This window comes from Bubalus bubalis, chromosome 3 (genome assembly GCF_019923935.1).
Source record: "Bubalus bubalis isolate 160015118507 breed Murrah chromosome 3, NDDB_SH_1, whole genome shotgun sequence".
Taxonomy (NCBI): Eukaryota; Metazoa; Chordata; class Mammalia; order Artiodactyla; family Bovidae; genus Bubalus; species Bubalus bubalis.
In genome coordinates this window covers 16,996,622-17,021,834 of record NC_059159.1, presented here as the reverse complement: position 1 = coordinate 17,021,834, position 25,213 = coordinate 16,996,622, and the positions used below count along the sequence as shown (strand labels likewise).

The following is a 25,213-nucleotide window of genomic DNA, read 5'->3' as shown; positions in this document are numbered from 1 at the left end:
CTTATGTAACAAAGAACAGAAAATAAATTAACCAAGCATTTGAATAAAGGCAGAGGGGGTGAGAAAAACCAAGACCGCAGGAAGAAGGAGTTAACAGCAAAGAACTAATCTTTGAAATGACCAATAAAATAGAAAAATTGCTGACAAGACTGATCAAGAGAAGGCAAATATAATGAAGACTGAGAAGTGGATATTAACTACAGCTAGAAGGATATAAAAAGAACGCTTAATAAAAATCTGTATGAGTAAATCTGAAAGCATCTGAGAGATGGATAATCGTCTACAGAATAGATGCCAATCTCAGTTTCACCTTGAGTTCTAACAAATTTTAAAGAAATTAATCCTTCGTTTAAAATCTTTAAACATTTCCAGAGCACAGCAAACAATGCTGTAAGTGTCCCAATTCATTTTCAGCTGTCCTACATCAAAATTCATAGTGACTTTCTAAAAGTATTGCCATTCAAACCAGAAATGTCTCACTACAACCAATTATTTCTTAACATGGTTCTAAAAGTGAATCCAGACAAGGAAAAGGAGTAAGAAGTATATAACAAGGTGTCATATTGTGTGATGACAGAAAGCCAACCTAGAAAACTAAGATCAACCAAAAAACACTAGTAGGAAGAGTTCAGAAAAGTGTTCAATTTCAAGATAAATACCTAAAAATCAACATCATTTATAAAAGAACACTAACAGAAAAGATCTCATTTCACATGACCAAAATATCAAGAATATAGATAACATGTAAGAACTGAATGAAGAGATAAAATACTTGGATACATAAAAGAAATTCTGTGTTCTCTTAACATTGTAACAGCATTACTTCTCTATGAAGGATTTCCCATTACAAATCCAGTGCAATGGTTATGGTGGAAGCCCACTATCAAAGTAAGGCTCTATTCCCCATTATCTGTTAATCACAGGATATCAGTTCAAAGTATTAAAAAAAATTCTTTTGGCTTGAGGACAGTTGGTAAATAAAATATTAGAGCTTCTACTTCTTTTATCTCAGCCTTCCAAAATTTTGTATGTGCTTTATAATCCCATACAAGTTTAGAGGCTATTGTTCGAAGCACTGGGTGATTTCTGAACACTACCACTAGAAAGTAAGCTCCATAAGGGCAATGACTTTTGCTCATCAAGGAGACCCAGGTGTCCTGGAACACAGACAGGACCCAAAACTGCTGAATTAATTTGCTTGGCAAATCCATCACCTCAAAATGAGAGAGGGCAATATACTTGCTCAGTATCACTCATCAAGGATCCACTGGAGACACAGTGAGTAACTAAGACAGAGAGAATGGCCTTTGTCTCCAACTAGGGCAGAACTCCAGCATAACTGCTAAAATCAGCAGATGGTTTATTTCCCAAACAAAAATTACTTCTTTGTTTTATTTCCCATGTAGCTTATTTCTGCATATATCAGGAAGATTCTGTTTTAGACACTGGCACTGGAACCAAAGGGTCTTTAGTATGCATTGTATGTTTGCCCCTTATTTTAAATACATATATGTACCTTCAAAAGTACACCAGTTTTTAGGCATGAACAGGAAGAAAACTACTGTCAGTAGCAACAAGAAGCCTTGCTACTTCACAGATACAAGAGTCCAGGAGGCCATCCTATAACTTCAGAGAAAGAACACTATTTCTCCATGAGGCAGTGTTGGTAGGTTTTGTTTGTTTTTGTTAAAAGCATCGAGGGCATGGCCGAAACTACTTTCTTATACTTAACAGTAATATACTGTTTTCTTTGCTTTTCCAATATCAATTCTTTAGCCTTTCAGAAAATAATTTAGATTTATACAACTATTAATAAAAAGTTGACTTAAATGTTAATATGAGAAACCCATCAAATTCTTTTCTGGTAATGCAGACAGTCTGAGGAAGAGAGGAGAGAAACATTACAGCCCGATAGGTAATTTTCACTAATAATACTTGCCTTTTAAAAAGATCACAGCAAAGACATGCAGTCCAAATGCATACTATAACAAAACAAGTCAAGCACTGAAAATCTACTGTCCAAATAGTAATCACTGCACCAATTACACGCCTCTCCCTTGTCCTCAGTTTTCCCACTGACAAATATACTGCAATAGCGTTATCTTAAGAAACATCCCCCTCAAACAGGCTATTTCTCTATTCTCCTTTACAGAAACATTCTCTGAAACTGGTATCTCAATGATTTGCTCACTCCCTTCCCCCGCATTCTCTCCAGAACCTAATCCAATCAGAATTTCACTCTTCTATACAAAGGTCTCAGGCAACCTTGGCCCCACAAAACTGAATGGTCAAGTCTCAGTCTTCATCTAATTTGATTTGTCTGCAGCATCTAACACAGATGATCATGGCTTCCTTTCTGAAACATTTTCTTCACTTGCCTTCTACATACCACACACTCCTTGTTTTCCTTCTATCAATACTTCACTAGTCATTCCTTCCCAGTCTCTTATCTTTCACATCTCCAAGGCTTAGAATGAAAAAATGCCTCAAGGCTGAATTCCAACTAAGTTTCCCAGCATTCTCTATTTTCCTCCTCTGCTGCATTTTTCTCCTCAGCACTTAACACTATAGAAAATCCAAGTCCCTCAGTCGTGTCCAGCTCTTTGCAACTCCATGGACTATATATACAGTCCACGGAAATCTCTAGGCCGGAATACTGAAGTGGGTAGCCTTTCCCTTCTCCAAGGGATCTTCCCAACCCAGGGACTGAACCCAGGTCTCCTGCATTGCAGGCAGATTCTTTACCAGCTGAGCCACAAGGGAAGCCAAATTTAACACTACAGAACATGCCATATACTTCATCTATTGTTTTATTTACATAAATTCTTACCCTAGTGAAATAACTTAGTGGGTAGAAACAAAATAAAACAATAGATGTTCATGTAGTATTTTCTCTTTCTACCCTTTAGATTATTTCACAAGGATAAGAATTTTTGTCTGGTTTATTTTTAGTGTTGTACCCCCAGTGCACGAAGCTCTATAACAGCTTATTGGAGGAGCTCAAAAATTGTTGTTGTTGAATAAATGAATTAATAAAAATAAGTGTTAACACCATCAGACACCATGTACTAGTAAAACTCATCAGCCAGATACCCGCAAGGCAAATTACATACTTTTCATTTAATCGTCACACAACCCTATGAGATCTCCAAAGCATTCTGGGGTGGAGTGGGGTAGTAACATGCTCCAAACAAAAACTACTAAGTGGCAGTGCCACAATTCAAACCAAAATTTGTCCTCTTCAAAGTTAATGCTCTTAATCACTCGTTTTTTTTTGTTTGTTTGTTTGTTTTTTTAAACTGGAGTACTATTTCACTGGTTTTAGAATAAATCCAACCCTGCTATTTGAAGAGTCGGCAATCTAAAGTTTCCTGTAGATGTAAAATAATTTCCATTTTGTCTGTGAAGACAAACATTCGTTTAGTATCATCAACTTAAGAGATTTTAATGGAGATTCTTATTTAAAAGTAAAGCATTCCACATTGCCATTTTCAGTGAAAACAGTAAGAAGACATACCGCTCTCCTCCATGTAATTGATGGCAGAACTTACAACCTCCTCTCTCCCATTTCTATTAAAAATCTCAAGCCAATTGTTTCCAAACCTGGCTGAGGAGTCACCTAGGAGCTTTCTAGCTTTTTGAAAACGATTCCTAGGCCCAACTCCAGAGCAAACCGAAACAGAATCTCTAGGAAACAGGGCTCAGGAACCTAGTATCCCTTAAAGCTCTGCAGGAAGCCTTGTTAGTTAGCCAAGTGTGGAAAACACTGGTTATATGAACCAAAGTTGGCAAGGACTACTACCTCTATCTGAGCATCTGGCTCACTTTAACAAGGACCAGGTCTCACTGGTACTGACCTTCTTGGAAAGAGGCACAATGCTGCTGGGTCGAACAAGCCTCCGTTTCTTACAGCTCAGCACAGGACGGGTTCGGGCTGCCACACAGGTGCCATCAGTTGATGAAGCAACTAGATTCAGTCGTTGCTTTTTATGCAACTGTTCCTCAGCATCAGAGTTGTCACCTGGAATGTGGTCTGCCAAGACAGGCTGAAGACTACACAAGGGGAAGGAAGAATATTTACTTTACAGAAGATGGAAAGAAACAAAGCCTCTAATATTGGTTCAACCACCTCTACTTGCAAATGTTTACAGACACAAACAAGTGTTCTAGAGCACAGAGATCACCTCTTGATGCTGATGTCTGCTAATCTAAATTGGGATGCAGTGTCTGTGCTTATTTGTAAGGCTCTTGGTGGATGTTACTGTATCATGTCTGAAAAATGCAAAGGTCAGTAAGTGAACTCAGGAGGTTCTAAGTGATTTCAGCTTTCTTCAACAACAAAAACATAAAATTTTAAGAGTCTAGAAAATTATAACTGGTAAGAAAATGGTGAACTTTTGCAAATGTTAATAAGCTGCCTGAGAACCAGTTCTACTGGTGAATCTTGCCTATTAGGGATGTGTACTCACTGTTCACTTGCAGAAGGATTCCTTTTCTTTCAAAAATACAAATTTACAGCCTTTAGGAATCTAATCTGTTCTAGAGTAGAGGATTTTACTTCTGGGGAATTCTACAAAGACAGAACTAATCACAACAATTCACAATAACTTTAGGACTTTCAATTTTTCTCCATGCTGGGACAATTTTAGGCCAAAGTAACAGGAAAGTACATTAGCATGCTACTTAAAATACACTTGCTACAGTAGGAGGCATGCACAATACTATGAAGTGGTAAGGTTTCTGCTTCTTTAACGCAGCATTAGTCCTGGCTAGGGATAACTAAGTCTCAAACTCATCTTCTACAAGCCTGATGAGCATATTGAAGTATGCAGAAGAGATAAACTTACGTGTTAATAACTCCATTGACAGGTCTCAATGCTCCACACGATTTAGCAGACAGTGACTCTGAAGGATGACCAGAGGCACCATGGTTTTCCAGTGGCTGAGGAACAGATTCAATCTTAATAGAAGAAAAACAAAAATATATCATCAACATTTAACCAACAGCATTAGCCTGAAAATCAGCACCATTTCATTTAAATGCTGCTGCTGCTGCTGCTAAGTTGCTTCAGTCATGTCCGACTCTGTGCGATCCCATAGACAGAAGTCCACTAGGCTCCCCTGTCCCTGGGATTCTCCAGGCAGGAGTACTGGAGTGGGGTGCCATCACCTTCTCTGTCATTTAAATGAAACACCTAAAATTTCTCACGAGCAGTTTGAGAAACAACTCATTTGTGGAACACAATTGCAGTATTTCTTGGATTTGTGACTCCTGGGCTGAAGTCTTAACAAATTCCAAATAAATGCATTTTCTGGCCTTTAAAAAAAAAAAAACAAAACACAACCCTCGTATGACTGAGGAAAAAAAAATTTTTTAGAGAACTAGTTTTTGCTTTGGAGAGGAGAGGTGAGGAATTAAAATATTTAACAGACTAAAAGTAGTAAAGTGCCCACTTGAGAAGGAAATGGACTAATGATTCCATGGAATGGAAGCACAGCAAAACAATTACATAGTAACAAGAGTCTTCAAGTTTTCAACCTAAAAGTCAAGAAGGGTAAGTTCAGTAGCAAGACAATTAAGAGTATATTTAAATGTAGTTAATACCTGCTTAACCTCAGAGTATGTTGGAAGCTTGTTTCTAGAAAACTATACTAAATATATATATATAATAAAATAAGTAATTAATAAAATGTCATCGAGTAACTAATAACTATCTAATGCTACCAGGTAGGAACTACTGTCTGGATTACACAAATCAAATTCAGTTGACTTTCAAACAATTTTTGAATCTGAACTGCATGGGTCCACTTATACGTGGCTATTTTTAAACAGTAAATATTACATTACTACACAGTACACACTCTGTAGCTGGTTGAATTTTGGTGATGTGGAGGAACCATGGATTGAGTGGGCCGACTATACATTACATGTATAAACATGGATTAAATCCAGTGTTGTTCAAGAGTCAATTGTATACGCTTAGAATTTTAAATATAAAATGAAAAAAGGGAGGTAGGGGAAAAACTCTGGAAAATTTCGAATTTTGCTATTTCAAAACAAATGATATTTACTAGGCTAAAAGGGGGCTACCCAAGTAGCACAAGTGGTAAAGAATCTTGGCTACCAATGCAGGAGACCCAGGGTTCTATCCCTGGGTCAGGAAGATCCCCCAGAGTAGGAAACAACAACCTGCTCCAGTATTCTTGCCTGGAAAATTCCACGGACAGAGGAGCCTGTCGGGCTAGAGTCCCTGGAGTCACAAAGAGTTGGACACAACTGAGTGACTGAACACACAGCACAGGTTAAAAGGGGAAGGAGCAGCCATGAGATGTCAATCACACGAAGCATCTGAGGTATTGGCAATAAAGCCACAGTCCAGTTACCCGACGCGTATCAGAAAATGGCTGTGGTCTCTGTCTCCTCCTTACATTCAAACTGACTTTGGGGTGTTTTGATGTTCCCTTTCCTGTAACTGCTATCAGGATGTAGCAAAGCCAATATTTTGATGCTGAAATTCTATTTATCAGTATTGTTGAATTTCTTTTTTGATCTTTATACCCACCAGGAGAAAATACCAAAGGATCTGAAGACCTGAGAGCAATCTCAAGAAAGAACAAGAGATTGGGAAGCTAATTTTTAAAATTTAATACAAATTATCCAAAAATCTAGATCAAAGACTACAGACAAGACACATGAGTAAACCACAATGAGTAAACACTGGGAAAGTGTTCTGTCTTCCCTGTTGATTCCCTATACATGTACTGTTGTACCTTGAACAATTAATTATATTAGTCAACGACACCAAAATCATGGTACATTTGGCTCACGTACTCAGTGCTTTAAAAGTCATGCTGATTTCCTCTTGGAAAGTATGTGGAAGAGTTGTACTTTGGCCACCTGATGTGAAGAGCTGATTCACTGGAAAAGACCCAGATGTTGGGAAAGATGGAGAGCAGGAGGAAAAGGAGGCGACAGAGGATAAGATGGTTGAATGGCATCACCAACTCAATGGACATGAGTTTGAGCAAACAACAGGAGACAGTGAAGGACAGGGAGACCTGGCCTGCTGCAGTCCATGAGGTCGCAAAAAGTCAGACGTGACTTAGCGACTGAACAACAATGAGTTGCAAAGATGTTTGTATCTTCTGACAAAGTATTTTACTCCCTCTTAAAGTCTATCTTAAAGACATAACAAAATGTCCCCCCAAATCTTATACATAAAGGCAGTCACTGCAATGATATGGATCAATAACCTAAATACTCAACATCTGAGGCACAGTTACAAAATGTGGTATACAAAATAAGAATATTGAAAATAATCATAAGGGTTAAATCCAAAATATTTTTAATACAATTGTGGTGACTAAAAATGTACACACACAGAAAATGCCAAGGTAAAAATAGTTGTTACAGAGGCAGACTAAGGCGAACATTTAAGTTTTCTTATATTTAGATAATATTTTTTAGAGAGAGAGAGAGATGAACCTAAATATCCTCCTGAATGCTAGTGAGGATTTACTATTCAGTGAACACCTCAAAAGGCCCAAACAAATATTAACATTATGGTATGACAAAGAACAAACGGTTTAAAAATTCAGGCTGGTGTTAACTAGCAATGTGTAACTCCAGCCATGTTACAGCTTTCCTAGATTTCAGAAGTTCTGCTTTAGATGAAAAAAGTTGCCTGCCAATGTGAAAATGCTTTGACTGTGAACTTTCTGGTACTGATCTGAAGAATCCGTCAACTTCATATTCACTTAACACAATAGCTTTTAGCATTAAATTACAACAGAGATCTGGTTTATATATCTAAAGTTTTCACAAAGTCCCACGTTTAAGTAATAGGTTGACTCTCCATTTGATTAAGATTTACTTTCTAGGGATTATGGAGAACTAACCGCCAACCAAGACACCTGTCAAGACAAAATGTTGCCATTCTTCAACAAAATCTCATTTCAAAACAAGTTTACCTTTCTTAGCTAATTAACCTATTATTTTTCATGACTACAGATGTATAGTAAATTTAAAGGCCATTAATCTTCAATGTGCATTTTATTGTTTTTCTTAGAGAAACCTGAACTTTCCTGGGGGTAATTCAGTCCCCAAATTAAAACAGAAGTCAACAGGCAAAACATTATTTAACACAGAAATATTAGTCAATGATACAGAAGCACACAGCAATTAAGAGCAAGAAAGTCAGAGAAGAAATGTGCTTGGATTTCAGTTTCAACCATGTAAGTAAGCGCTGAATATTTAGAAGGGATCTGCTTAGAAACCCTGGGATATTCTACGTGTAATCACCCTCAAGTCCAAAAGCAGGGCACTGGGGCAACTAGGTTCATCATCCACTCTCAAATTCAAAGAGCTTAAAATATTAACCCCAATCCTCTAATAGTGTTCCATCTAGAAAAATACAACTCCCGGTCACATGTAATTTTATTTGGCGCTTCGTAAATGCATTCACATCGCCTTAAGAAAGAGGGAACACCCCTTATCTTGCAGTCCAAAAGGCTTCAAAGACAGGGTAGAGGATTATTAACAAACACGTCACAAATATTAAATCCACACACTAACATAAGCTTGACTGTTAGTTACTATTGCAGTGGTTTACATCATTAGTATTTTCAGGACACTAAAACATGAATCAGATACTTGTCATCCAATGGGAAAGTGTAAATAGGAGCTGTTACAGAGCTTCTTTCAAGCTTCATGTGATGTTCAGATACACTCTGAGGGTACATGCATCTTATGCCAGGGAGAGTAGAAAACCTGAGTGGTATAGAGTACTTTTGTAAACCCCCCTTTTTTCTAAAGTAGAGTCCCAGGAGACTACCTTTTGGGGCTATCTTAGAGTTAAAGGTAGCAAGGAGGGTTACTGAAGTGATTTTTTCCCCTGATTCAAAGGGTCAGATGTACGGCATGAAATCATTAACACAGCAGTTAGATTCCATTTTGTTATTCCTATAAAAACAGGCATCTGTTTGATTCATTGCTCTATCCTCTTGGCCAGAACAATTAAGTGTCACAAAGAGCCCTTAAAGAAAAACTAGATTAAATTAAGGCTTATTGGGGGTAGGTTTTTCTGGGGTCTAAGAACTCATGTCCACTAAATTTCTTTTACTAAAAAGTAGAGAAAGTAAAAGGGTAAAAAAATCAAAAGGCACACAACTGAAAAACACACAATAAACCTCTAGATGTGTAATGCAAGACATACGTATATGTATCTTTTCTTTAGTCATTTAAGTAATGCCATACCATTATTTGCTTGAAATACCATTTTTCTTTGTCTAGAAAAATTAACAGTTTTGTTCTGGTTTGTTATTACTTTCTGACAAACGTTATCAAAATGGAAAGAAAAGGCTACCTGGATAAAGAGAATTCAACTTTCATTCCCGGGTTAAAATGCTCTCCATCTCAATGATACCCAGCATAGTTTTGCTTAAAATAAACAAAATATTGTTGGTCCACAAAGAGTATACCAGTCATTTTCACAAACTAGCACCATGGTCAAAAAATTGTGCTAAAGTGAAAATGGAACTTTCCACCAAGCTACTTACCGAGGCTTCAACTTCTGTATATGTAAAATGTGACGATGTGCCTCACTTTCCTGTCTCTATACTGAGGTTAAAATATAAACTATAATTATATTAAAACAACCTTGAACTATCCATTTCTAAAAATTAAACCAGTATAATACAAATCCAAAGACTACTAAATCTAATATTTATATTTATCAACACTGTTGAAAATCTTTCTACTGAACAGTAAGAATTTATAAGACTATTTCTGCAATTACTTACTTATCTATAACCCAATATGTACTAGTGGTGAAGAATCCACCTGCCAATGAAGGAAACTTAAGAGATACAAGCTTTGATCTGGGTCAGCAGACCTTCAATCTGGAAGGGCATTGCAACCCACCGCAGTATTCTTTGCCTGGAGAACCCCATGGACAGAGGAGCCTGGTGAGCAACAGTCCAGGGGGTCACAAAGAGTCAGACACCACTGAAGCAACTTAGCAGGCATGCAACTTATTTTAAAAGTTCTAATTTGGTCAGAGTTTAATTCTGTGGATCAAATATTCTCCACTCAGTATCTATCGGGGGGGGGGGGGGGGGGGGGGGGGAAGAGAGAGAGAGAGAGAGAGAGAGAGAGAGGAGAGAGAGAGAGAGAGAGAGAGAGTGTGTGTGTGTGTGTGTGTGTGTGTGTGTGTGTGTGTACACGCGCACTCAGTCATGTCTGACTCTTGGCAACTCCATGGTCTGTAGCCCACCAGGCTTCTCTGTCCATGGTGTTTTTCAGGCAGGAATATAGGAGTGAGTTGCCATTTCCTCATCCAGGGGATGTTCCCAACCCAGGGACCAAGCCTGCTTCTTCCGCACTGGCAGGCAGACTTTTTTTTTTTTATGAAACTTTTAGTATTTTATTCATTTTCATAGTTTTACAGTATTAGTAAAAATAATGGCCATTATAAATAAGCATAAAATGGAAATTGATGAAAAAATAATCCCAAGTCTTCCTTGACTCCCACCCTCCCACCAAAAACTAACTAGTATACGGCAAATATCCTTTTCACACATTATCTTTAGGCATATATTCACTTTGTAGTGGTGGATGGTTTAGTCGCTAAGTCGTGTCTGACTCTTGTGATCCCACGGACTGTAACCTGGCAGGCAGACTCTTTACCACTGAGCCACCTGGGAAACCCCACGCCTCTCAAAACCCTCACAGGGCCAACGTACCCTTCACTGTCCCTGGCTGACTACAAAACTTCAAGGAAAAGAACCTTGTTCCTGTGTTACCAATGGTAGGAAGATTATACCTTGCATGTTTAAAAAGAAAAAGTAACAGTTTACATTTTTGTATGCTTTACTTCTGGGAAAGGTTCACTTGTTAACCCCATCAATTCTACAAAATAAGGAAAGGATAAAAGAATGAGACTTGTTTTGCAAATAGAAGCAAACAAACAATGACTGCATTGTCAAAAGCCATAGAAGCAATCCTTTGGGTAAAACAAATAAAAAACTCAAACCTAGTCTTTTAAAATATATATACCCAGTAATTAGCTTTCCTGTAAGAAAGAAGATACAAGGAAATACACATGTATCTCTCATCTGTGCAGCAGAAATATAGGAAGGAAGGATAGTGCAAAAACTAGTGAAACTGGATGGAGGCTGGAACACAATGGAAAAAGGTGGAAATAGGAACAGGGCTGCAGTCTCTTGCAAGCTTTAAGTCTCAGCACCGCAGTATGTTTCACACACTAAAAAACTAATGAGTATCAACTACTGCGTGTGTGGGCAACAAGAAGTGAAATACTACAGTGACAAAAGAACCTAACTGTATTACAAAATAATTGCATACTCATACTGAAAGGTGTGAAGAGGAAGAGAACTAATATAAGTATAACTTCTGGAAATAGTTATTTTGACTGTATATCATTGAGCTACTGTACTGTATACAATATTGTACTCTAGTTAGTAAAGATATTTCTCACAGGAGTATAAGATGGCAATTCTGAAACTACTTTATATGGTACTAGGACTGAACAAATAAGTATCAGTAAGGAAGGAGAAAGAGACTGGTGTTAGATTGGTATGGTAAGAAAGGAGGAAGGGATTGGTGTTCGATTGGTATTAGTATAAACTCATGGTTTTGAGTGCATATACAGATGGGTAGATAACAAAATATATATGTGTGTCTAATGTATTTCCTGGCTGTGTTGAGAAGTCTCAGATAGAAGCAATGGCACCAAGTAGCAGTGAGCATAACACGTATCCGGACTGTAGTCTCAAACATCTGGTCTCCAATAAAAAAGAACCAGGGATGGAATAAGTACAATACAAGATGAGTCCGGGATATTTTTGGGTGGACAAAGTGAATACTTAAAATACAAGGGGGGCACCCTGAAAAGACATGGGCACCAATCTGAAAAGAGGTCCCAATGCCAAAAGCTGAGACACTTGGAAGTGAATAATGAACAACGGTAGTACTTAATAATCCATAAAATAAAATTAACAACCATAAAAACATTTCTGAAATAAACTGACTAACCAACTAAATAAACAAATAAATTCTTCCTAGCAGAATTCCAATGAACAAATGTGGAAAACAGAAAATCACCATTTAGTTAACACCACAGGAATGACCACTGCAGTAATTTCTGCAGGTAAAATCTACCAATGGATGATACAACTGTGGATTAAAATATAATAAGCAACAGAAAAATGCACAGCGCCCCTCCATGACATAGTCGTTAATTATAAAGGAAAAAATACTAATTTACTGGTATGTTATCACCTTAACCAAGTGAAAAAGCTATCACCACTATCATGTACCCCTAATATGGTACACTGAGAAGGGGACAGTATCACTTTTATGATATTAGTACAGGGGAAAAAAAAGAAGGCATAACCTTTAATGGGAAAACATCTGGTGACTCCAATCTAAGCAACATTACACAAAATAACTTACCGGCACAGTTGTGTCAAGGTCATGAAAGACAAAAACTGAGGTGTTCTCACACACTGGCTGAGATGTAACCACTATACGGAATATGGGGTTTTGGACCAATTGGGGGATGGGGGCGCACACACATGCACGCATAAGTCAGAAAATGAGTGAAAGGGGAATAAAATCTGTAGTCTGTATGAATGTTAATTCCTGGTTTTGACACTGAACAATGGCTATGCAAGCTGTTAACACGAGGAGAAGTTGGGCGAAGAAACAGCATGCAGGGACCCTGTACTGCTTCTGCAACTTTTCTGTAAGTCTAAACTCAACTTCATTCATATACATACCTATTTGTTTTCCTTAGATTAAATAAAAAACAAGACATGGGGAAAATTTTAAAAATGAAAGAAATAAAAAGTGGTCTTGGAATTCAGAAGGAAAAATTAATTTTGGTATTGGGAGAAATAGAAAAAGGGAAGGAATCATTAAGATGGAGGTCTGACCTAGGCTCTAAAGATACAAAAGATTATGAAAAAACAATGGCTTCATCTTCACTACAAAATTAAAGAGGTAATTCAGACAGCATTTTCAACATCTTTGTAAGTTACATTTCCAGTTACCTTAGTTGTACAAGGCATCAGAGCCGCACGGTCTCCTAATTTCCAGTAAGGTTGCATAATGTTGTACCTGCTCTGGCTGCGCTGTCTTGAGAGTTCAAAGCTGCTTTTAAAATTTTAAAGTCGGCTACACAACTGCATGAGGGACACTGTGCTGCCCTTTCAGGAATTCAGAGTTTAAGTTATAAAAGGCGATACAGTCACCCTCCTTCAGCCACTGTAAAGATCCTTATTACAGAGAATAAACTGTGCTGAAGATATACCCCAAATTCTCACGCATTTCCCCCTTTCTGTCTTTTATACTTACCAATTTATCATTCCCATGATCTGTCTTCACCTCAGAACTAAGTGGAAGAAGTAAGTCTGTTGTTGTGTGCTCTGGGGGAGGCGCCTCTCCAAGAACTATCAACCCCTGCAGGGCAGAGAGAAAAACAGCTTAAGTGGTGTAAGTTACAAATTTAATTGGAGTTAATATCAAGAGTTAGGGGCAGGGGATTGATTTATCAGAGGCCCCTCCTTTATCCTGTGGTTTTGAAACAAAACAGACCACTAACACAGCTTTGCTCTCCCAAGAGTGACTTCAACAAAAGCCTAGCAGTAGCCATGAGTAAGGCCTAAGACTCAAACCCAAGCTTCCCCTTTCTTCCAAATGAATGTTCGAACCGACAAGGCTTGTAGTATCTTTCCAGATCTGGAGTCTTTTTGAGAATATGGTATCTTATCCTATATCACCAACCAGACTATACCATATTAACAGCAGCAATGCAGTTTTTCTAGTTAACTTGATCACACATGTGGCTAAAGGATGACAGAACTAGAAGTACTACAATGAGGAGCTAAACCAACTCTATTTGAGCAACCACACCCACTGGGTGACACAGAGGTGTAACAGTCTCTACAGTAAGTATATGAGAAACCAAAAACCTACCGAGTTGTTCCAAACACACATTTCTCACATGCATAAGTATCACTCTAGATTAGGTTATTGCTCCACAATTAAGTTCAGATTTTACATTCATCCCAGATAATAATAAATATAAAAAGAAATTTTAAATGATCCCATAAATCCTTTCCATAGCTGGGATGGGCCCAGCTTGGTTTTAAAGGCAGAAGTTATTTGGTTGGTGTAAAAGTAATTGCTGTTTTTGGAATTGTTGAACTTTGCCATTTGATACTGGAAAACATTCTTAAAATGAATGTGGTTACATTATACATCATTTTAATGTGCATTTCTCGCTTTATGTTTTCTTGCTAATGACTTATTACTTGCTGTTTATTTTATATTTATTTTAGGCTATAGAAATGATTTTAGGTAAAAAGCAAATTCAAGGGACTTTCTTATTCAAGTTCAAAATGGGTTGTAAAGCAGCAAAGACAACTTGCAACATCAGCAACGGGATTTGGCCCAGGAACTACTAATGAAAGTACAATGCAGTGATGGTTCAAGAAGTTTTGCAAAGGAAAGCTTTGAAGATGAGGAGCACAGTGGTCGGTCATTGGAAGGTGACAACGACCGACTGAGAGGATCATCGAACCTGATCCTCTTAGGACTATGTGAGAAGTTGCCAAAGAACTCAACATCGACCATTCTACAGTTGTTCAGCATTTGAAGGAAACTGGAAAGTCTTGTAAGTGGGTGTCTCATGAGCTAAGTGAAAATTTTTAAAAAATCGTTTTTGAAATGTCACCTTTTCTTATTCTACGCAACAAAAAAACATTTCTTGATTGGATTGTGATGTGTGACAAAAAGTGGGTTTTATATGACAACCAGTGATGACCAGTTCAGTGGCTAGACCAAGAAGCAGCTCCAAAGCACTTCCCAAAGCCAAACTTGCACCAAAAAAAGGTCATGGTCACTGTTTGGTGGTCTGCTGCCCAAATGATCCACTACGCTTTCTGAATCCCGGTGAAACCATTACATCTGAGAAGTATGCTCGGCAAATTGAAGAGATGCATGAAAACTGCAATGCCTGAAGCTAGCACTGGTCAACAGACTGGGCCCAATTGTACACTGCACAACCAACGCTTCAGAAGTTGAATGAAACGGGCTACAAAGTTTTGCCTCATCTGCCATATTTACCACGTGACCTCCTGCCAACCAAGTACCACTTCTTCAAGCATCTCAACAAATTTTTGCAGGGAAAACGCTTCTACAACCAGCAGGAGGCAGAAAATACTTTCCAAGAGTTCACTGAATCCCAAAACAAGGATTTTTACATTACAGAAATAAACTTATTTCTCGTTGGCAAAAATGTGTTGATTGTAATGGTTCCTATTTTGAGTAATAAAGATGTGTTTGAGCCTAGTTATAATGATTTAAAATTCATGGTTTGAAACCCACAATTACCTTTGTACCAACCAAACAGCTTACTTTGAAAAACAAACAAAACAACACAAATGAATCTTCCATGAACGCACGTAGAGGCAGGCAAAATCAGGTATGGCACTGTTAACACAAAGACTGGATTGCAAGAGCCCAGGCTTTGTGTCTTTGGTTCTCTAGTTGAGAAAACAAGGAGATCTGACTGATTAAGAGGCTCTAAGTGGGAAGTTTGCATTAGAATTACTTGGAGGAAACCCTACTAAACTATAGCTGTCCAGATCCAACATCAAATCAACTAAGAGTCTCTGGGGTAAGGAGCAGGTTATTCTGTTTTTAAAAAGCTTCCCTGTAAGTCCTAGCGCAAGCTCTGAACTGAAAAATACTAGTCTCAATCATTTGACTCAGCATCAGAATCTCCTAGAGAACATCCTAAAACATAGATTTTAGGGCCTAAAGATTTTGACTGTATCAAGTGGAGCTCCTCAGGTCATTATGACATAGGCTCTTGTGAGCCAATGAACCAGATGATCCTGTCCCTGGGGTTCTTCCTAATGCAAAAGTCTCTATGAAATAGATGTAAAGGCAATGGTGAGAGTTGGAGGGACTGGGTGTTGGTTAGTTTATAAAGAACAATGGAATTTTACCTCAGCTTGAAAGGAAAACAGAACCCCCAGTCCCCATCTCCAGTAAGAGAAACAACAGTTCCCTATTCTGGAATAAGACTATACCTAGCCTATACAGAATATGTGGTACAGACTCCTCAGAAAGAGGGAGAGATTATTAATAAAGCAAGAAATATTGGCCCTAGCCTTCAGAATGGGGTTTCTCTGGTTAAAAACTTCTCCTGCAAAATATTTTCTTGTTTTAATCACAAGCATAAAATAGACTTCACAAACTTTACCATTTCAAAGTAAAAACTGTTTGTAAAAAAAAAAAAAAAAGCAATATTTTATTTTGCACAACATTCCCTTCTCAAAATACAGCATTCAACATCTTTGCTGCTTAAAAGCCCAAACCACCTCCCCATTTCCTATATAAAGCTAGCCCAAACTCATCTTGGTATTCAAAGTCCTCCATAATCTGTCCCCGCCTTATTTAGCTATCTCCAGCTACCTTCACAGTTGGACACTAATCACATTATCTCCTAGAAAATGTCTGAATGTATACGAAGTTGTTGGTGTTGAAAGGTGGGGGTTATTACAAAGTAGTAATACCCATTCACTACCTGTTCTTATGTCTTTATTCATGCCGATTTCTGCCTTTTTCTTACATTTATCTATCCAAAATGCCATGTATCCTTTCAAAGAGCCTGTCAAAGCCAAGTCTTACCTCCTTCCAAGAAAATGTCCCTAGTTAACCAAATCCCTTCCTTATTTTCTTTATCCACACTGCCAGGCTTTTTAAAGCTTCATGATTTTATTTTTACATCCTGTATATTTAAATCTCATTTCTGGAGCAGAACCTTAGGCCAAATTATCTATTTCATTTATTGCTGCCTCAATTCTCTGCTTAAATGTTAACTAATTGGTAAGATCTTTGAAGACTTAGATAAAATACAAATATTTTTGTATCTCCCATATTCCCTAGCAGAGTTATACATCAAGAAAGAAAATGTACAATAAGTTTTTTTTGAGTTTAGTGAGAAAATATTAAATTATTAATTAAAGCTAGGAGCCTAAATGAATCTATTAGATATAAAGTTACACCATAAATTTTTCTTAGGTGAGAAGGTAAGTCAAGATAAAACAGACAATATTTTTCAAAGGGAAATTCTTTTCCCTTAAACTACCCAATCATTTCCAAAAAGCATCTGAGAGACTACAAAGACATCCTCCTGTGAAAGCTTTAAAAATCCTAGAAGGGACCATTTATTCTCCATCAAATTCTAGAGACCCAGGGAGGATGCAGGTTGAAGGTCATGTCAATAGGCCAAGGCAAGGCAGAACTAGGGATACAAGCTGGGTTAGTTAGATCCAGCAGAGACATTACTTTGCCAACAAAGGTCTGTCTAGTCAAAGCTATGGTTTTTCCAGTAGTCATGTACGGATGTGAGAACTGGACCATAAAGAAGGCTGAGTGCTAAGGAATTGATGCTTTTGATTTGTGGTGTTGGAGAAGACTCTTGAGAGTCCTTGGACTGTGAGGAGATCAAACCAGCCAATCCTAAAGGAAAATCAGTCCTGAATATTCACTGGAAGGACTGATGATGAAGTTTCAATACTTTGGCCACCTGATACGAAGAGTCAACTCATTAAAAACGACCCTGATGTTGGGCAAGATTGAAGACAGGAAGAGAAGGGGATGACAAGAGGATAAGATGGTTGGATGGCATCACTGACTCAATGGACCTGCGTCTGAATAAGCTCTGAGAGATGGTGAAGGACAGGGAAGCCTGGCATGCTGTAGTCCATGAGGTCCCAAAGAGTCGGACATGACTGAGTGACTGAACAACAAAGTTAGAACCAGTTACTCTTTGTTTTTGCTTTCATTCATTCAAATCAAGCCATCATTTCTCCATTCACCAACATTTTTTAGGTGCTGGGGGTACAGGATAAAAGACATATCCTTCTCCCCATGCCCACCCCTGCCCAAACTCATCTCTCAAGGTGCTTAGAATTCTAATAGTGGGACAAAGACAATCAACAATATATGAGTAAGTAAAATTTACATAGCCTACTGGTGGTGTTTAGTCGCCAAGTCCTGACTCTTGTGACCCCAGGGACTGTATGTAGCCTGCCCACAGGATTTCTCAGACAAAAATACTGGAGCAGGTTGCCACTTCCTTCCTGAGAAGGAAATGGCATTCTTCCCCATCTAGGGATCAAACATGCATCTCCTACATTTGCAGGGAGATTCCTTACCAATGAGCCACCAGGGAAGCCGATTCACATAGCCTATTAGAAAGTGTTAAAATGCTAAAAAAAAACTAAAGAATAGTGAGAGAATTAAAAAGTGGCAATAGGCTCTCTTTCGTATTAGGCAGTCTGGGTAAAATGCCCTGAAAAAGCGACTATTTGAAAGAGAAGAAACAAACTTTGGGAATATCTGGAGGAAGAGCAAATGCAACAGTTTCAAGGCTGGAGTCAGCTTTATAAGTTTTAGGACTGTAAGGAATTTTGTATGCCTGAAGTAAAATCAAAGAGTGGAGTTTGAGTTTAGCTTAAGTTAGAAGAGTAAGTGGGGGTGGGGTGGTGCAGGGCCTTCAGAGTATTTCAGCTTTTATATTCTGATGGTAAATCACTGGAGTTTCAACCAGAAGTGGGAAATGATCTGACTTACAGTTTAAAAGGATCAATTTGCTACTCTGTTGACACAAAGATTAGTGGAGAGGAAACAGAGAAGCAGAAAGAACAACTGCTTAGACCAAAGTGACTGGATTTCAGATATATATATTTGAAGACAGAATCAATCAGTTATGCAAATATGATTCCTGGGATGGGATGGAAGGGAGTCAGAGACTCATTCAAGGTTTCCAGCCTCTGCCACAACAATAGAGCTCCTATCTGTTGAGAAATCTTTTCAATGCACGTTAGTTTTAATCAAATCTACTTCTGTAAATATGTATTCAAGTGCTATGCTGATGTAGATACCATTCATATATGCATTCTTTGTCCGACCACCAAATCTATGATACGTTTATTATAGCATACAAAACCAACTGTTACATCTTTACACTGTACCTCAAACCAAAAAGGATAAAAGCAACTAAAAGGAAGATGGGTAAATAAAAAGCATACAAATAGCTAGAATCTTTTCATTCAGTGAAATAAATGAATAAATGAGATAAATAATGAAATAAATTTCATTCAGACATTTATTGAATGTCTACAATGTGTTGGGTGGTGTGAAACCCTAAGAATAAGAAAATAAATAAAATACATTTCATTCATAATGGAGTTTACCTTCATCTACCTCAGACAGACAGGCAGGCAAAGTATTACATGGACAGTGCTCTAACAGAAGTTTATAGAAGGTGGCGTGAGAGCTGAAAAGTGGTGGAATCCAAGAGAGACGGACCGAAACAAGGTCTACATGATTATTTAAGTTTTCCTAAAACAGACTTAATACAGTTAATAGTCATGAAAGGAAAGGTCGCTGTGAGCGAAGAAAAATCCATAGGGTTCCACTCCACACCTCTCATGGCAACCTGAAGCTGGGATTCCCTAGCATTCAGGGTTTACACTGGGTAAACATTACATGGCTGTGGCATCAGCCATGAGTGGCAATAACCTCAAGACCACTGCACTCTAAGGCCAAGGTGAAAAGTCCAGGAGAGTCTCCCCACCCTTTACTACCACTCCCTAAGTCAGAATCAGGATCATGCCTCGATCATTCAGACCTACAGAACTCCTATACAGGACAAAAGAAATTGGGAAGGCTCATGGTAGTATGCAGTCCTAACAGATCCTTGCAACTTATTCCTCTGTGGAAATACAAGTCTATCCTACATCCTAAATTTAAAAATAGTGGGGCGGTGGGGGTGGGGGGGCGCCGGGAGGAAGTAAAATTGAAAAAGAAAGAAATGGTAGCAGAAACTGTACTAAGCCTGATTACAAAACAGGGCAAAAGCAAGCAAACAAAAAGGAAAGAAAAGAAAAAACTAATTTGTATAGAAAAAACCCCCACAAAACCAAAACACCTCTTCATCTGTAAAACAAAATTAAGATGCAATTTCACATACTTATTTTCCTGCCCATCTTAGATAGATCAGTGGGTACACTGTAGACAGCTCCACAAGATTGTCTTGGGCTATGTAAAGATCATCCTGGGCTATGTAGGCAAGACACGGCTAGCCACAAGGCCTTAGAACTCCATTAAGATGGACTGCAACTATTTTACATCAATTCTGAAGACAAGTATTCCAGGTTATTCCCATTCAGCAGCTTATCTATCCTAAGTTTCATAGTTCTTCCACCTCTCATTCCCAATTAACACTTTCAGCCTTAGCAAGGCTGTGGAATCTGACAGATCAGTCAAAACAAAAGTTAAAAAAAGATAATATTTTGTACTAGATATGAATGTTGAAGATTGTGTGTTAAGAGAAAGAAGTCTCCCTTACCAATAAAATCTTCTTGGTCCCTTGTGTGTTGACCTGCTTCAATAAATATGCTTAAGAGACATGATGAAAAGGATTCCACAGCAGAATGCATTAGACAGGAAATACTTTGGGGTCAGATAAATTTAGAGCCCTGAGTTCAAATTTAGCTCTGTTTCTCACAAGCCTGTAAGCTGTTGCTTTCTGCGTTATGTAACACACATGAATGTACTTGTATATAGTATGCACTCATGGTACAGATGCTATTTTCCTTTCTCATTCTAATATATGGGAGTATCTTTTTTAAAAATAAAAGCTGATTGAATGTGCAAGTTAAGACATAACAGTATGAAGAAGAGCTCCTAGTAACGGTACCCACTCTCCAAAGAGCAGCAGGAATCACTATTCTCAAACAGACTAATAATTACCAGCCTGTAAGAGAAAATTGATACTCATCCAGTAGTTCTCAAATACTTTCTTTTCTGGAATAGGTCACGTTAAGGAAATTAACATGCTAAAGAGTTAATCCAAAAAAGAAAATCTTACCTGCCAGTTCCCCATCCAAAGACAAACTATAACTGTACAGCTGACCACCAAACCTAGATTTCATGAAAATGCCTGTACAACTCTGGCTAACTTTGGAGAATGGGAAAGGAAAACACCAATCTCTTTACTAGAACACAGGAGTTTTAAAAAATCTCCCATTTAAGTAAATTATAAAACAGTCAAGCATTTAAGGCAAGTGCTAATTTGAACGACAGTCAGAATCTCAAATCTCAGCTCGGCACTCATTTAGCTGTATGACCATGAACTTGATCTCTTTGACCCTTTATCTTTAAAATTGTGAATAACAGCAAAATGTTTAGTACAATGTTCAGCACATAGTAAATGTTCAAAGCCTTCTGTCACTATAGTGATACATGAAAATCAGACACAAGTTAATTATCTTTGGGGAAAATTCTAGTGCTTGCCCCCCAAAATCTGTCACCTAGAACCTATGAATGTGACCTGATTTGGAAACAGGGTCTTTGCAAACATCATCAAGCTAAAATGAAGATAGAGGAACAAAGAACTGTTTAGTATGGGCCCTAAATCCCAACTTGATCGGTTTCCTTGTAAGAGGGAAATTTGGAGACACACTGAGAGAGAAGACGGAGGAAGAAATTGGAGTGATGCAGCTATAAACAAGAGGAATACCAAAGACTGCCAGCAACCACCAGAAGTTTATGAAAAGCCAAGGACATTTTTTCTCTCAGATCTTCAAAAGGAGCAGAGTCCTGCCTACATCTTGATTTAATTCTAGCCTCCAGAACTCTGAGAAAATAAATGTCTGTTGTTTTAAATTTACCATCCAATTTGTGCAACCTTGTATGGCAGCCCCAGGAAACGAATACATTTGTTTCCAAAAGACATCATATAAATATTTAATAAAGCTGTAATTTTTCCTGATATATTATTTCGATTATTGTTCTACTTTTATTCTTCCTGTAAGAATTTTTAAGACTTGTATTCATACTGCAGACAAAAAAAAAAAAAAAAGTACTATAATCTAGAATGTCTTTGTTATAAACCATGAAACTAAGGCTAATATGTGTTTAGTGACTTTTCTTCCCAAGGTTAGGACAGCTAAGTCAGAACTAGAATCAAAAATGGTATACCAAGTCCAGGTCTGGTGTAGTAACATTATGCCCTGAATGATTAAAAAACCCATGGATAATCAATATATACACAAAACTTCAAATCAATCACTTTCCAGATATTCAGAGATAGCTAAGACTTTTGATATAGTTTGAGGGCAAAAGGAGAAGGGGGCAACAGATGATGAGATGGTTGGATAGCATCACTGACTCAATGGACACAAATTTGAGCTCTGGGAAGCCAAGCATGCCGCAGTCCATGGGAATGCAAAGAGTTGGACACGACTTAGCAACTGAACAACAATAAGAAGACTTTCGATAATTTCACAAAACTGCTGTCATTACTACTGAGTTATGAGCTAAAGAATAAAGCAGGAACCAAAAGTGAGAATCTTCTCACACAGGTAGTGAGATTGTAAACTGAGGCACACTGCCAAAGTACTTCTCTGAAATATGCATCAAAAACAGAAGTATCCGTGCTATGACTCTGGTAAAGATACTTACTTAAAAAAAAAAAAAGATACTTACTATGGCAACAAAGGTCCGTCTAGTCAAGGTTAGGGTTTTTCCAGTAGTCATGTATTGGTGTGAGAGTTGGACTATAAAGAAAGCTGAGCACTGAAGAATTGATGCTTTTGAACTGTGGTGAGACAGTTTAAGAAGACTCTTGAGAGTCCCTTGGACTGCAAGGAGATCCAACCAGTCCATCCTAAAGGGAATCAGTCCTGAATATTCATTGAAAGGACTGATGCTGAAACTCCAATACTTTGGCCACCTGATGTGAAGAACTGACTCATTTGAAAAGACCCTGAAGCTGGGAAAGATTGAGGGTAGGAGGAGAAGGGGATGACAGAGGATGAAATGGTTAGATGGCATCACTGACCCGATGGACATGAGTTTGAGTAGGCGCCGGGAGTTGGTGATGGAGCCTAATTGTATACAAATATAATAGATACAGCAACAAATATGACTGACTACTATTCTAATAATCTCAGTTATTACTAAGAGACTCCAGTTCTCAAATACGAAAATTCTCAATTATTGGCTATCAAAGTCTTGACACAGACACTGATGAGGTGTCCCTAACTGAGCAAGAATGTTTTTCTCTTCAGGATAGGCATATTCAGCCATCTCCTAGACATTTTTTTTTAATCATCATTCCAGCTGATATTCTTCAAATCTCACTTAATTTTCTTTGTGAAAAAGAGCTAAGGAAAGCATAATTTTACCATCCTCTGTGAATATTTTTAGGCTTAATTCCTCATTTGCTCTAATTTTTAAAGTTAGTCAGGATTTACCTATCCTAGGGGAACCCATTTTTATTATTATTATTATTTAAAAAAAGGTTAAATCCTCTGGACTTTGCCCTCAATTATATTATGTTCCAATGAACTTTTGGAGAATTACATGTAACTCTATCTGGGGAAGAAGCTCAAAGAACACTCCAGTATAATGTTTGGAATAAAAACTTATATAATATATTAGGGAGGCTGCAGAACTTTTACTTCAAACCCTCACTCTTCTGTTCATCTTGGCAGTTAGTCACCCTTTAACTTTTGGCCTACTAATTAATTTAATGCATGCAGTTCACAATTGCAGTATAAAGCAGTTTTCTTAAGACTCTGACCAGCACTAAGGCGGGACAAAAAAGTGTCATGACACTTATTTTTAGGAGCAGAAGATGCTTCATCTAGACCCACATGTTCAGTCCGGGAGTTCACTGCATCAAGCTAATACCAAAAGAACCTTGCAAGAAATTCAGCACCACGAAAGGAAGATTTTTATTTGTCCCTGAGTTGCCACTAAGGAGAACAGTGCTGGTACACAGGAGCCACTCAACTATTTGCTGAATGGATTTCTTTTCCATGTACATCGATCCCCCAGTCAAACCCCAAATAAGCAGAGGACATTTTTATAACTTGATTTTTCAGGAGAAAAATTATACAAACATCACTGTTAAAGACAAAAGCGATATGGTAGGAGTCAATCCACCACAAGTAGAACAAGGAAAAAATGAAATCACCAGAGTCTAATCTTGCCTGAATTATCTTTCAGAAAAAAATCCATTTTTCCTCAAGAAAGCAATGGAAGCTAAGCAGCAAAACAGAAACACATTTTAGTTTAAAAAAAGAAAAAAAAGACAAAAACCCTCAGTCATCACTTTTTCATATATATAACAATTATGCAGGTATGGTCAATGGCTTACCTTAAATCGTATCCACCTTCCTTTTAATTGTTCCCTGTTAGCCCAGATAAACAAACTGTTTTGTTCTAAACCCACATTCTAATCTAACATTATATTCTAACAGTGCTGTCTGCATTATGCTAAGTAACACCAGGCTCTTAAACAAATTAAACAGCTATATCAGATCATATTAAATCATTCTCTTTGACATAGTTAAGAGTTACTGAAGGATGGGGAACAGGGGATAATGATAGTTTTTAGCTGGGCTGAAAAAGACCAGACACTTATCCCTTACCTTATTAGCACGTATCTGTTTGTAAATATCTGTTTGCTGCCGAATTCGATATTCCAAGTCAGAAACATGAGCCTGAAGCCAGTTCCAGCGGCTGACAATAGCTGCTCGGTCTGCAGCCCATCTCCATTCTGACCTGCGCCTCCTAAAAGGAAATAAACTGAGTGAAATCCAAGAGTAGCAGTAACATTTATGCTAAATGGGAGTGGGAAGGTTTTAACGTCTAAATGCCCTTATACAAACCAACTTGAGTGTCAAGAAAAACTCAAGACTATGTGTATATATGTCACAGGCCACGTGGATAATAAAACTCTTCACATATAAATACATCCCAAATTAACTAGCTGAAACTGCCTTCCAAGTATCCTGATCTGGCGGCAAACAATTTTTGTGAATTTTTAAAATTTCTCAAGAGACAGAAATATTTTCTACTTCAAGACATATAAAGATTACAGATCTACACAGAAAATCCAAGACACCACCAATTATAAAACTAACTAAGGCTTCAGCAAAGTTGTGGAGTAAAGATCAACATACCCAAATTAACAGTGTTTCCAAAAGTCAACAAGTAGAAAATACTCACTTTTTTAAAAAGCACTATTTACAACACTAACAATTGCTAACTTTATATACCAAATATCTTTGCATAAAATGTAATAAAACCAAGAGA

The 25,213-nt window shown here is 37.8% G+C and overlaps 1 protein-coding gene across 5 annotated transcripts in view; it reads right to left on the bottom strand.

Annotated features, from left to right (window-relative positions):
* Window positions 1-25,213, bottom strand: part of KANSL1 (KAT8 regulatory NSL complex subunit 1) — a 171,923-nt gene that overhangs the window by 30,457 nt on the left and 116,253 nt on the right. For all 5 annotated transcript variants that reach the window (XM_006060691.4, XM_006060688.4, XM_044938850.2 and 2 more), the window contains 4 exons: window positions 24,547-24,688; window positions 13,379-13,483; window positions 4,848-4,960; window positions 3,858-4,053 (listed from right to left, as the gene is read on the bottom strand). In XM_006060691.4, coding sequence (XP_006060753.1) covers window positions 3,858-4,053; window positions 4,848-4,960; window positions 13,379-13,483; window positions 24,547-24,688 — 556 coding nt within the window. The remainder of the gene's footprint in view (window positions 1-3,857; window positions 4,054-4,847; window positions 4,961-13,378; window positions 13,484-24,546; window positions 24,689-25,213) is intronic.